This window comes from Sinocyclocheilus grahami, unplaced genomic scaffold (genome assembly GCF_001515645.1).
Source record: "Sinocyclocheilus grahami isolate Dianchi unplaced genomic scaffold, SAMN03320097.WGS_v1.1 scaffold215.1, whole genome shotgun sequence".
Classification (NCBI taxonomy): Eukaryota; Metazoa; Chordata; class Actinopteri; order Cypriniformes; family Cyprinidae; genus Sinocyclocheilus; species Sinocyclocheilus grahami.
In genome coordinates, this window is record NW_015505394.1 from 2,189,149 (window position 1) to 2,201,768 (window position 12,620).

At 38.4% G+C, this 12,620-nt stretch overlaps 2 protein-coding genes and 2 non-coding genes across 10 annotated transcripts in view; 2 read left to right on the top strand and 2 right to left on the bottom strand.

Annotated features, from left to right (window-relative positions):
* The first annotated feature begins 3,033 nt into the window (after nucleotides 1–3,033).
* LOC107596173 (pentatricopeptide repeat-containing protein 2, mitochondrial) lies at nucleotides 3,034–7,907 on the top strand. 4 transcript variants are annotated; one of them, XM_016286844.1, is made up of 10 exons: nucleotides 3,034–3,203; nucleotides 4,075–4,167; nucleotides 4,642–4,771; nucleotides 5,009–5,126; nucleotides 5,238–5,316; nucleotides 5,475–5,566; nucleotides 5,842–5,955; nucleotides 6,210–6,284; nucleotides 6,356–6,469; nucleotides 7,335–7,907. In XM_016286844.1, the coding sequence occupies exons 1-10, from the start codon at nucleotides 3,092–3,094 to the stop codon at nucleotides 7,557–7,559; spliced, it is 1,152 nt and encodes a 383-aa protein (XP_016142330.1). In that variant the 5' UTR covers nucleotides 3,034–3,091; the 3' UTR covers nucleotides 7,560–7,907. The 4 variants fall into 4 exon arrangements, with proteins under 4 accessions (XP_016142330.1, XP_016142332.1, XP_016142331.1 ...); XM_016286845.1 differs by lacking the exon at nucleotides 3,034–3,203 and adding an exon at nucleotides 3,698–3,899; XM_016286846.1 differs by lacking the exon at nucleotides 4,075–4,167 and having other exon boundaries at nucleotides 3,036–3,203.
* Nucleotides 7,908–8,627: 720 nt separating this feature from the next.
* The window catches only part of LOC107596175 (transportin-1-like), a 26,949-nt gene continuing 22,956 nt past the window's right edge, over nucleotides 8,628–12,620 (top strand). For 3 of the 4 annotated variants that reach the window (XM_016286848.1, XM_016286850.1, XM_016286851.1), the window contains exons 1-2: nucleotides 9,190–9,758; nucleotides 11,542–11,617. In XM_016286848.1, the coding sequence (XP_016142334.1) occupies nucleotides 9,654–9,758; nucleotides 11,542–11,617 (181 nt within the window). In that variant the 5' untranslated portion in view covers nucleotides 9,190–9,653. Of the gene's footprint in view, nucleotides 9,092–9,189; nucleotides 9,759–11,541; nucleotides 11,618–12,620 lie in introns of those variants that run through there. The other variant, XM_016286849.1, reaches the window with a different exon arrangement.
* On the bottom strand, nucleotides 8,637–8,709 carry trnak-cuu (transfer RNA lysine (anticodon CUU)). The gene has a single exon. It is a non-coding gene; the product is annotated as a tRNA-Lys (tRNA).
* On the bottom strand, nucleotides 9,199–9,271 carry trnak-cuu (transfer RNA lysine (anticodon CUU)). Its single transcript has one exon. It is a non-coding gene; the product is annotated as a tRNA-Lys (tRNA).

Consider the following 12,620-nt stretch of genomic DNA (forward strand, 5'->3'; position numbering starts at 1 on the left):
CAAATAAGTCTTGCTGTTTTGCTTTTTTGTTAAAGCAGTGTTGCTGTTGTAAAGTTGTACAGCTACAGTTGTGTTGCTGGGTTTTAAAGCAGGTTTGATTTTTTTTTTCTAGCTTACTCTGTATTAACAGGACTTCACTGTCCACTCTGTTCAGATGTGGAGGAATGGCTACACATAGATGTGTGCACACTGTCAGAGCTGTGTGAGATCACTACCATCCTGCTTTTGTGGGTAGGGGTGTTAAATAATATTTTTTTTGTTGTGGTTTTGTTTAGTTTTTCCCACTAGGGTTTTTAACATTCTAAAAGCTCTTTATTCCAAAGATACAAGCTAGTCAGTGTATTCCGCAGGTGTAATGTATTCAAAGTTGCTTCAGAAGTATTACAAGTATTACATACAACAATAAAACAGTGCATTGACATAAAAAAGGAAATTTACTTTTGGTACTTAAGTACTTTTAAAAGCAAGTACTTCTGTACTTTTACTTAAGTAAAAATCGGTCTTTACAACTTTTACTTGTAATGGAGTAATATTTGACCAGCAGTATCTGTACTTTCACTCAAGTAATAGAGTTGAGTACTTTGTCCGCCTCTGTTATTGAATGCATTTTATAACAAGGCAAAGAAAAATGTTCACTATATAATTAAAGGCTTTTCAAAAGTGTAGTTATTGAGAAACGCACACAACCAATCTATGTAAAAACTGTAATACTGGCAGAATGTACAGTTGCTAAACAACAAATTAGATTAACTGGGTAATGCTAAAGAAAGCACTACATAAACCTGTAATTTGGCCACTCGCACTATGCTCTTGTTAAAAAAAAAAGAAAAAAAAAAGGAGTCACAAGAATGAGCAAGAAATACACTGGTAGAGCTGCAAAGCTTTGTTTCAAATGGTATTGTAATTGATCTAATTTAAGTGAAACCAAGTACACATGATCTATGGCAGGAAAAATCAATGATGTCCTGAATTTACATTATTAGCCATGTTATTCTCATAGCATCATTTGAACACCTCCATCTTGGAGCTCATCAATAATCCAGCACACTTGAGAGTCAGCCTCCAATTGGGCAAATGACGGTCTCAGCTGAGTGGGGTGAGGTGCTGTTGCTAAGGAAACGCTCAGCAGAGTCCCACCAGGACCACGCTAGGACTCTAAGTATAACATAATCAGTGTTCTGTTACTGTCTATCTTTAACATCTTACATAAATCTCACACACACACACACTTTATATACTTATAGTATAGGCTCCTATTGTTTTATATAAACCTCTTTACAAAAATATTTCAACATACTAACCCCTAAATAGAAATGTTTTGCATTTTTAGTACTCTTTGTGTCGCTTTTCAATTAAGGATGGCTCTGAATTTCCCCAAAGCAAGGTTTGGTTAGATTTAGCTCATGTCTGAAGACAAAACTGTCTACACACTAGCATGTTTACTTGCAGACCTTTCCATCCATCTTGAATAAATAAATAGATTCCCCACTGTGTTTGCACTGGCAGCACTTCTTGTAATTGATCACACATTTATGTGAACTGTGGGCAATCAAATCTCAATTTCCTTCTCACATCCAATCAGCTCAAAAGTCTTTTGAATCATCACTCTGTAAAATAACCATCTAGACCTACTTTAAATTTATGGCCATGTCATCCTGTCAGCTTTATATATACGTCTTTATTTTTTCCTATTCTTTGCACGCACCTTTGTATACCAGAAAGCATTGAAATATCCACCCATCACAGTGCGTTATCATGCAAGAACACGATGTCCAGCTTAACAGAGAAGATGCCCTTGGCTACAGTCACAAATTCAATCCCTGACAATCCTGTACAGTCATCAATCACAGAGCCAACTTCAATGACCTACACCCCTTTAAACATAATGCTCATCTAAGGGTTTATCTACAGTACAAACATCAAAATCTACAGGGTCACACCAAAGATTCTGTGAATTTTTATCTTATAAGTTGCATTTAAATCAAGCTAATAACTGTTTTTCAACTCAACGCATGACTCTTTACATGATATTATACTCTCAACACACTCTAGAAATGCAATCATTTATATCAAACCTGCCTTGCAAAAATTTCCCAACTGAAAATTTTGTCACACAAGATGTATTATTGTGGCATATGCATTAGAACAAATCTCTCTCTGTCTCGCAGTCATTAATGATGACTTTCAATGCATAGAAAAGAAGCTGGGCAATTATCCAGCTGATAATATCTCCTGCTGTGTGGTTGGAACAGATGGGCAAGAGAAGCAAAGACACATTTAGCTTTTTATTTCTTCACTAGTAGCACTTCTTTTCATTGTAATACAACACAACTACAGACAGAAAGGCTTTAAGTCTATCTAGGGAATCTGTCTCAAATCAATGTCTTAATGGCTTCCAACAAGCAGTGCTCATATTCAAACAACCCAATGAATCATCTTCAATCAGATATAGTCAAATCTGATTGTCTCCGCCAAACGTGCTATTTGCCTGTTTATATATATATATATATATATATATATATATATATATATATATATATATATATATATAAACAGTTCTGTATTCCTCCATTTAAATCTAATAATTGTCTCAAAGGAGTGTGTAGGCTGTGGTCAACAGCGCCACCTGCTGATTCAGATGGTATTGTTACCATAACATTAGATATAGGCCTACTGTAGTAATAGATCTAGCGTTAAATCTAGGGTGTAAATTACCAGTAAAAAGAATGCAAAGCGTTTTAAACCACAGTTTGAAAAAGTCCCTCCACATCCACAATAGAATAACTGTCTGAATTAATATATGCGTCCCACTTTTAAGAGAAATAATGTAATACATTGTAAACATACCGGTTAACAGGAGAGCGCCGCATTGGAATGTTCCATTTTTACCTAAAATGGGGGTGCCGGTGTTAGTAAAATACTTCTTAAATGTTTGTATCGCTAATAATATATACCATTTCTTAATTTGCTTTAAAAATAAGAATACGTGTTGTTCAAAGGATCTATCTAAATAATTCTACCTGCGGAAATATTCTTTCGCATATTCAGGACCGATAGAAAGTGCACACTGTGATTGCTGGTTCAGACAAACATGGCGCTGCGAGGACTGAATGCCTGCGCTCGTGTTATGCTGACCGATTCTTCCAGAGCAGCAGTGCTTCGAGGAGCCATACAATCAGACTGTTTAAAATGTCGACATGGAGGTAATATGCACATAACGCTGGTCTCCGTTTAGGCTGGCTTTCGCCAGTGGACCGAGAACATATAAAGTGGCTATAAGAGTCAAGGCCAATGTCATTAAGGTCCAGGGTTGCCAGGTTTTGACAAGAAATCCCGCCCAATCGATACTCAAAACTAGCCCAATGGCGTTTCGAGGGGTCCCCAGTTAAAAATCGCGTACCAGGTGGTAAAATACACGTTTTGTTGACGGTGTTCCCCTGTTAAAATTCGCATTCCAGGGGATATATATCATGTTATTGGAGTCGCTTCAACCCGCGGCAACAGTGTTAAAGTAGCCGCGGACTTGGCAACACTGTTAAGGAGTAGTTAACAGGGGTGTCCAAACTCGGTCCTGGAGGGCCGGTGTCCTGTAGAGTTTAGCTCCTTTAATACACCTGCCTGGAAGTTTCAAGTATACCTAGTAAGAGCTTGATTAGCTGGTTCAGGTGTGTTTAATTTAGGGTTGGGAGCTAAACTCTGCAGGACATCGGCCCTCCAGGACCGAGTTGGTGACCGCTGAGTTAAGCTATTCGAGCATAAACACACACACACACACACACACACACACACACACACACCGCAGTGTAGAGAACATAATCGACGTGATTAACACCGCTGTCTTCGCAGATGAAAATGTATGAGGACTGAAGAATTTGCTTCCCAGCCTGATCATGTGAAAAGTGCCCAAACCCAGCTAAAAACCAAATTAACTAGTTTATTTTTTGTTGTTGTTCAACAGGGCTTAAATGGGATGAAAGTGGTCAAACAAATGACAGTCCCCCTGACACAGTTTAACACTTAAGGTTTTTCCAACAGCTGGTGAGAAACTGACTTGTTTACAAATACTCTTTTCAGCTAAACGTTATCTCTTGTCTGAAGATGTGGTGAAGCTGCAGGAGTTTCAGCAGAGGAAACTTGCTATTTCCCACCAAGTGTCAGGATCAAAAGGCAGGCATCATTTGGCATGATTTAAATAACGTTGTACCTCTTTCTGGTGTCTCAGTCTCATTACTTTAAAGCTGGACTCATTCATATTTGTCTCATTAAAAGAAATTAATAGAACTTCTCAAAAATGTTTAAAAACATCAACACCCACATGCAACTGCATTCAGTGCAGTCATATCAGTTGGCTAAAAAAAGCGGTTTTATTTGTCATGAAAGTGGGTTGCCTCATAGGGGCCGGATGCTGAGATCGCATGACCAGCTGAGGATTATTTTATTTATCTCATTATCTTGTTATCAGACAATGTGACTTGTGGACTTATCAATCATGGCTGGCGGTGATGCATGATGCTATTGCAATATTCATGCCTCACATGTCCGCAGCTGCCCTATTTGCCAGCACAACATAAAAGACAATGAGTACACCTTTAATTGTAATTTTCTCATTTGCCCTGAATGTGACTTCTTTTTTTTTAACAGGTTATTACTTTGATACAGTAAATCAGAAAATGGAGAAAAAACAGCTCATTTTAAAGGATGAATTGAAAATACTTCTGTATTTATGCCAGTCTGCTGAAGAGGTTTTTGTGGCAAGAAATGCTATGTACAGGTAAAACTACCTCAATAATTTGTCATGTAGGGAAATTAACCCTATTTATATTACAAAGACTATGTTTACGTAAAGAGCAGTATCATAGTGATTTAATTGCATTAAGCATAAAGTTCATCCTCATTTTTAACAATATTTAATATTATTCTGTTTGTATTGGAGATTATTTAGATATGTGTAATGTCTGCATATGGATACGTTTTTGTATATATGATAACACTGTTCTGTCAATTCCAGGTACCATGAAGAGAATCGTAGCATGGCATTCGGGGAATTCAAATTTGGCCCACTTTTCATGAGGTTATGCTATGAGCTGGGTTTAGAGGAGCTGGGAGCCAGAACTCTGACGGATCCAGTACATGAAAATAAACACGCATTGTACAAAAGCATTGCTGTATACTTGATGACTATGTACATGAATTATAGTGAGATTTAACATTTTCTTTCTTTTTCTTTTTTTGCGTAGGCTCTCAAAGGATTCTTTTCAGACTCCACATCCTTTAATATTGCCATCGACATGCTTTTCATTAAACAGTGTTACAAAAGTAAGTTTCCTCTGCTTATCTCTCCGTTCTGCTGGTGTATGAAACAATTAAGAAGATTTGTATTGTGCTCCTGTTGCCTTTACTGTTGGCACAAAAAAGTTGGATGAGATGGTGGTATGGTTTCAGTCTATGTGATATCACTGATGGTGTTCTCACAGGTGGCCTGGAGGTGGTGGGAGACATGAAAAAACAAGGAGTGCAGTTCAACAAAGACACCTTCATGCTAGCCTTTGCTACTTGTTATAAACTGGTAAAGGCAATGTAGAAGCAAGTATTGTATGCTTTGTATTAAAGGCAATAAAAATTACCTGGCTTACTTGAATCAGAAAAGACAAACTAATTTCAGCATATACAGAACAATAACAGTTACAACGTGTACAATCTTTCTAAACGGGTACAATCTTTTGGCTTGTTTTTTGGCCAGTCGTTTCTCACTGTAATTTTAGGTCATGTCAAGTGCAACAGATGTTGATGAGTATCATTTATAAACTGAACACGTCTGTTTCTGTATCTTGGGATTGGCAGAACACCCCAAAGTCATATAATATCTGTTTGACCCTGTTGGAAGAAGGTCAGACTAAAGGCAAACTCATCCCTTGCCATGCTTATTGCTTTGCAACTGCTCTTGCTCTCAAACAGGTAAGCTGACTGAAATATCAATATCTAATTTCAAATTAAAGGATACATTTAGGCTATGTAATGCCTTATAAATCAACTACTTGGGTGTAACATCAGAATTTAGTAGAGATATGGAGTTAGGATATTGTGGAATTGTCATTGAATCACAGACAATACTGCATCTTTTGATATATTAACAGTATATTATATTCTGTATGATGTATTTTGATATATTAACAGTAAATCACTTTCATTTTACCTGATGTATGTTGTAGAATGATATAGAGAGAGCCCAGGCATTCTACTCTCAGATCATGAGCACGGACAGTCGGCTATGCCAGAACCTAAGGGTAAGTATGTGATTATATCTGAATCAGTCTTTGAAAGACAGCTTGCATATGTTTAACTGCTCTGTTTCTAGGTTCTCATATTGGCTATGAAAGGGTCCATGAAAGAAGCAGTCTCTGCCCTCACAACAGCCCTAGTGTCAAAGACTTCAGTGTTTGTGAAGAAACCAGAGTTCTCTCAGGAAGTGGTGAGATATCAGATACACCAGTCAAGTTTGGACACACCTACAGTTTACACCTCACAATTATTATTACATTTAAGAGTAGTAGTAAAGTCATCCAAACTATTAAGTAACACAAATGGAATTATGCAATCACCAATGCTAGCAATGCAAAACGAATCAAAACTCCAGACTCGTTATATTTGGAGGTGTAACCTGGGATGCATTTTAAACGCTGATCCAATTCATTCATTTCAAAATTCAAAAACAAAATTAATTATACGTTTATTTTTGTAAAAATACAGCATTTTACACTACCGTTCAGAAGTTTGGGGCAGTAAGATTTTTTTTTTTTCTTCTGAAGGATCATGTGACACTGAAGACTGGAGTAATGACTGCTGAAAATTCAGCTTTGCCATCACAGGAATATATTACATTTATTTTTTTTTTCTTCTGAAGGATCATGTGACACTGAAGACTGGAGTAATGACTGCTGAAAATCAGCTTTGCCATCACAGGAATATATTACATTTAAAAAAAAAATTAAATTGTAATGTTTTTTCACAATATTACTGTTTTAACAGTATTTTTGCATCATAAATAAATGCAGCCATGGTGAGCATAAGAGACCTCTTTCAAAACATCTTACCGATCCCAACCTTTTGAACAGTAGTGTACTTTATATTTGTCAAGCATATGAAAAAAACTTGTTTTAAGATCATGAGAAACCTTTACATTTATTTGAGGGTGTCCAAAAACTTGACAGGTAATTTGTATAAAAACATAAATATGGAATATCGGATCCTTACCTTATAAAATGAAGTCAAACACCTGTTGTAGGAAAAGCAATGATTAGACTGTCCCTGTCTTCGGTTCCTTTCTGCTCTCTTAGGTTAATGTATTGAGGAGCAAGAGTGCTGGTGGACCGTGGGAGGGGAAGGTGGAGCAGGTGGTGAGACCGTTAGAGGAGGCCGGCCAGATCACCAAGCTGACCATCGATGATTTCCTGTGTCACACTCCCTCTAGGGGGAGGAGGCCTCTGGGAATATTGGAGCAGGAAAGAAAGACCAGCCGAAGGACTCGCAGAACTCTGCAGTCCACACTATTGTTAGAGTAAACCCATAGTGTTCAAGACTCTCATCTTTAGAGTATTATATTACAGGAGCAAAGATATATCCTTGACCTGCACACTCTGAAAACAGCCAATTCAAGCTCAGGCTTTGGCATCATCTACCTCCTCCTGTTTTACGCCAGCTTTTGTTACCTTCAGTTGTTGAAATCAAGTAAGGAATTGAATCACTTTAAAAAAGTGGTATTCTTCTAATTTGGGATCTTGTGCAGTTTGCATTCCTCTTCGAGGAAATAAATCGGGTAATGTCTGTGAACTCTCTTAATTTCCATGAGTATTTACTTGTCAACCCTGTTAATTAGCAACATGCAATACTTAAAAATGTAAAAACACACACAAAAAAAACCTCGCTGTATGTCTTCTAAAAAAAATAAATAGATGCAAGATGTTCTTTTGGAAGATAAATGGGTGGTTGTTTTGTATGTGGCAAAATGCCATGCATGCATGAGATGTATAAATACATTTTATTTTTAATAAATACTGTTTTAGTATTGATTTAGCATTTCAACATGTTGACTGTCCAGAACTTTGAGTTGACATCAAAATGCTTATATGGCGCGACTGCCTGGGACATGTTTCCCCAGTTGACATTTGAATAAAAAACTAAAATGGACAAATGAAAGTTATGTATTTAAAATTGTATAACTAAGTTAATTAAATTCTGAAATCGAACATAAAATTTTATTCGCGCTTTCATTCAACTGTGATAATCAGGATTTCCAGTTCAATCAAGTCTCAGAAATGAAATTCTGTCATCATTTACTCATCCTCATGTCCTTCCAAACCTGTATGACATACTCTTTCTTCTGTGGAAAATAAAAATATATTTTGAAGAATTTTAGTGGTAAGCAAACAGTTTTGGTTACCTTTGACTTCCATTGTAAGGAATAAAATGCAGAAACACTTATTTTATGTTCCACAGACAAATATACAGGTTCATAACAATGTGAAAACGATGATAGAAATGTCATTTTGGGTAAACCATCCCGTACATATTCTATATAGTTGTACTATACAGTTAATTGTACAGAGCAACGTCGCAAATGCAGCCTGCAATAAAGTATTCGCCCAACGTGGGGCTCGAACCCACGACCCTGAGATTAAGAGTCTCATGCTCTACCGACTGAGCTAGCCGGGCTACTACACAGCTATAGTCGGAGTATGTCACATACAGGGTTTCCCCAACACGTCCCTCCAGCCAGCGACTCGACAGGCGCTAGGACCCGGCCGGTGCAGCACAGAGGCTTATCGCTGTCGATGTGCGGTGATCCGGGACCAGACCGACCAAGTCCGTGTAAGCTAGCCTAGCGTCACCAACAACACAACGCCCGCGAAACACGCTCATTTTCACACGGCTCTATCCACAGCAAACTCTCGCAGAGGCGTTTTCCCCATCTTCCGCTCGATAACAACTTGAAGCTGAAGCTGAAGGTCAAGGTGGAGGCCGTTATTTGATGTGAAAGGGTGTATATCTGTACGCCTACAGAACGAGAGAGAGAGAGAGGCTCCAGCCATACAAGATGGAGTGCCAGTGGAAGGTAAACCATCCCGTACATATTCTATATAGTTGTACTATACAGTTAATTGTACAGAGCAACGTCGCAAATGCAGCCTGCAATAAAGTATTCGCCCAACGTGGGGCTCGAACCCACGACCCTGAGATTAAGAGTCTCATGCTCTACCGACTGAGCTAGCCGGGCTACTACACAGCTATAGTCGGAGTATGTCACATACAGGGTTTCCCCAACACGTCCCTCCAGCCAGCGACTCGACAGGCGCTAGGACCCGGCCGGTGCAGCACAGAGGCTTATCGCTGTCGATGTGCGGTGATCCGGGACCAGACCGACCAAGTCCGTGTAAGCTAGCCTAGCGTCACCAACAACACAACGCCCGCGAAACACGCTCATTTTCACACGGCTCTATCCACAGCAAACTCTCGCAGAGGCGTTTTCCCCATCTTCCGCTCGATAACAACTTGAAGCTGAAGCTGAAGGTCAAGGTGGAGGCCGTTATTTGATGTGAAAGGGTGTATATCTGTACGCCTACAGAACGAGAGAGAGAGAGAGGCTCCAGCCATACAAGATGGAGTGCCAGTGGAAACCCGACGAGCAGGGACTTCAGCAGATCTTACAGCTGCTCAAGGAATCACAGTCCCCCGACACGTCCACGCAACGATCCGTCCAACAAGTATCCTTTACCTCACTGTTTAGACAGAGATCTGAAGGGGATGGCCTGTGATTAACTCAAACCTTAGTATGTAACACTTGAGATCTGAAACACACGGGGGTTTATGCTGTTTGTGTATATTTCAGCTGTAGATTAGGGTGGTGTCTGTATGGGTCACGCGGGGAGTGTTTCACTTAAAGGGATAGTTCACCCCAAAATGAACATCTGTCATTATTTACTCACGCTCACGTTATTCCAAACCTGTAGGTCTTTGTTGTGTGGGACATAAATTAAGATATTTTGAGAAATGTCTCAGTCCGTACAATGGATGTTAGTTGGTGTCAGTGCTGTATTCATCAAAATATCCACACGTGAAAGAACGTCGTACAGGTTTGGACCGACATGAGGGAGGGTAAACGATGACAGCATTTTCATTTTTAGGAGAACCATCCCTTTACGCTTTAGATCTGAGCGGGTCCAGCTGTTGTGTGTCAACTGCCTTCAGCACACACACATCTCTGAAATTAGCACAATTAAACATTCATCTGATCTAATGAACGTTATGGTTGTGTACAAAACCTAGACAGCATTTCTTCGCATCGTAGGTGCGTTTGGAACACTTCAAATAGAAATGCTGTCTCAGACGCTGGCAGTTTACGATTAGACGGACCTCCAGCTGCAGTGGCGCGAGTATTGTTATCACGGTGTTTCTGGCACATAATCAGATGCAGCCCAGACAAAGACATCTGACATTCGCGATGTTTTCAGTCTTTATTCCACATAGGAGAGTCAGTGGGTGAACTGTGACGCCCCCTTAAACTAGCAAATTATGCATCGTTTTTGTCCATCATATACAGCAGCCTGTGACAGAAGGAGCAGATGATAAAATGCTATGCATGTTTAAAACTTGTACAACGAGCTTTTACATGTTAATGTACATTTTCTAAATTTCAAGTGAAATGAATGTCAGAACAAATGTGTAAGGTATATAAATAGTCTACGTATCATCTATTTTGTTGAATTACCAGTAAATTATTTGCCTAAAGATCTGCTGGTTCTAAACCTGTATGACTTTCTTTCTTATGTGGAACCTCAATGGAGATTTAAAAAAATTTTTTTATATATATATATATATGGAAGTCAGTGGTAACCAAAACTGTTGATATTACCTTTTGGTTTCTTTTGTATTTCACAAAATAAAGTAAGCCATACAGGTTTGGAAGGAGCTGAGGGAGAGTAAATGATGACAGATTTTTCGTTTTTGATCAACTGTCATGTTAAGCTTTTCTCTTTAAATGGTAGCTGCGGGGTCAGATTTGCGGGTTGAGATGTGCCAGTGGCTAATAAAAGTACTTAATAGCATCAAATCGTTCACTTACTCCTCAGTGACTCAACGTACCTCTTGCTTTTTTTGGGAGACCATCATTTTCTATGGCCCTGAGTTAGTTCTTCTGTGCACTTTCTACACCATTTTCTCACAAGCAGACTTGCTGAATTATTATATATTTTCTTTGTCATAGATTTTGGTTACGATATTGATGTTTGTGTTGTTTTTAGTTAATAGTGCATTTTCATATTTACCTTGCTGGATGTTAAATTATATTCACGCATCATTTGCATATTATAACATCGGGCGTATAAGACCTTAATGACTCATATATTCATGGGTTCATTGATGTAATCGTCCAACTGAACATCAAGCGGTTTGTCGATTAAGTACCTGCGCAGATGCACATTTCCCCTGCTGTTTGCATTATCCTTTATCTCTGTGGTCTGTATGCCTTTTCCTTAATGTGCACCACAGAAACTTGAGCAGCTCAATCAATACCCGGACTTCAACAACTACCTAATATTTGTGCTCACAAAGCTAAAGACAGAAGGTAAGATGTGGATGTTATCATTATATTTATAATGTTGATTTGAGATGCGACTTATTCAGATTTATCATTGTTGATTTGTTCATTAGTTATATCTGGAGGAATATGGGTCTCTTTAATTTGAAAACCTTAAGTGTGTGTGATAGCGTCAGTGCCTATAACCCTTTAATTTGAATGGAGACATACTGTGTGTTGTGAGGCAGTGCTAGTAGGTGCAGGAAATTGCCTGTTGCCGGTCTGCATTGTGGTTGGTTGCAGTTTGAGGTTTGCCATGACAGTTTGTGTTGTAGCCTATATTAAGAGTTAATCTTATATTCCAATTACTAGAAGAAATGGATCAGATATGAAGGGAGGGATTAGAGTCAAGCAGAAGATGTCTAGTCTCAGTAGTGTTTTCTGAAGCCGTGCCTGTATAACTGCTGTGACTTCAGATCAGTGGTAATCTGTCAAGTGCACTGGGAGCTTAGCTGCACGGACCTTTTGTATCTGTGTCTGTGCCTTTTGTCAAGCCCCAGGTCACAGAACAGATTTAGAAACAACACTAGTTCATCTGCCAGTGTTTCTCTCTCTTTTGCCCTTAATTAGACTGAGGCCCATTTAAAAACAGAAGGTTCTTTATTAAGCAACCACCAAACCAGTTCAGAGCTCAACAATAAGGATTTCCCCCCCCAGTGTGGGCTGTAGATTTATTAATTTTAAACACAACATTTTTTTTCAAGCAACATATATTTATGTGTCAAAATATTTGACCAGCTGATGTTAATATAATATAATAAGATTTTTTTTTTTTTTAGGTGTTGGCTGCAGTTTTATTTTTATTTTCAAAGCATTTATATTATGATTTTTTTATTTGTAAACAACATTTTTATGAGTGTATTATATTATATCATATTATGTTATATTATATTATATTTGAAAACAGAAGGTTCTTTATTAAGCATCCACTAACCAAGGCTCTAAAGTAAAGGATTTTTTCCCTGTGTGGGCTGTAGTTTATATATATATA

Bases quoted from the DNA above. Each gene is read 5' to 3' on its own strand.
- LOC107596173 (XM_016286844.1), top strand. From the start codon at position 3,092: ATGGCGCTGCGAGGACTGAATGCCTGCGCTCGTGTTATGCTGACCGAT. The intron at 4,168-4,641 runs GCAGGCATCATT...TTTTTTTAACAG, and splicing joins CCAAGTGTCAGGATCAAAAG to GTTATTACTTTGATACAGTA. The intron at 5,567-5,841 runs GTAAAGGCAATG...TGGGATTGGCAG, and splicing joins TTGCTACTTGTTATAAACTG to AACACCCCAAAGTCATATAA.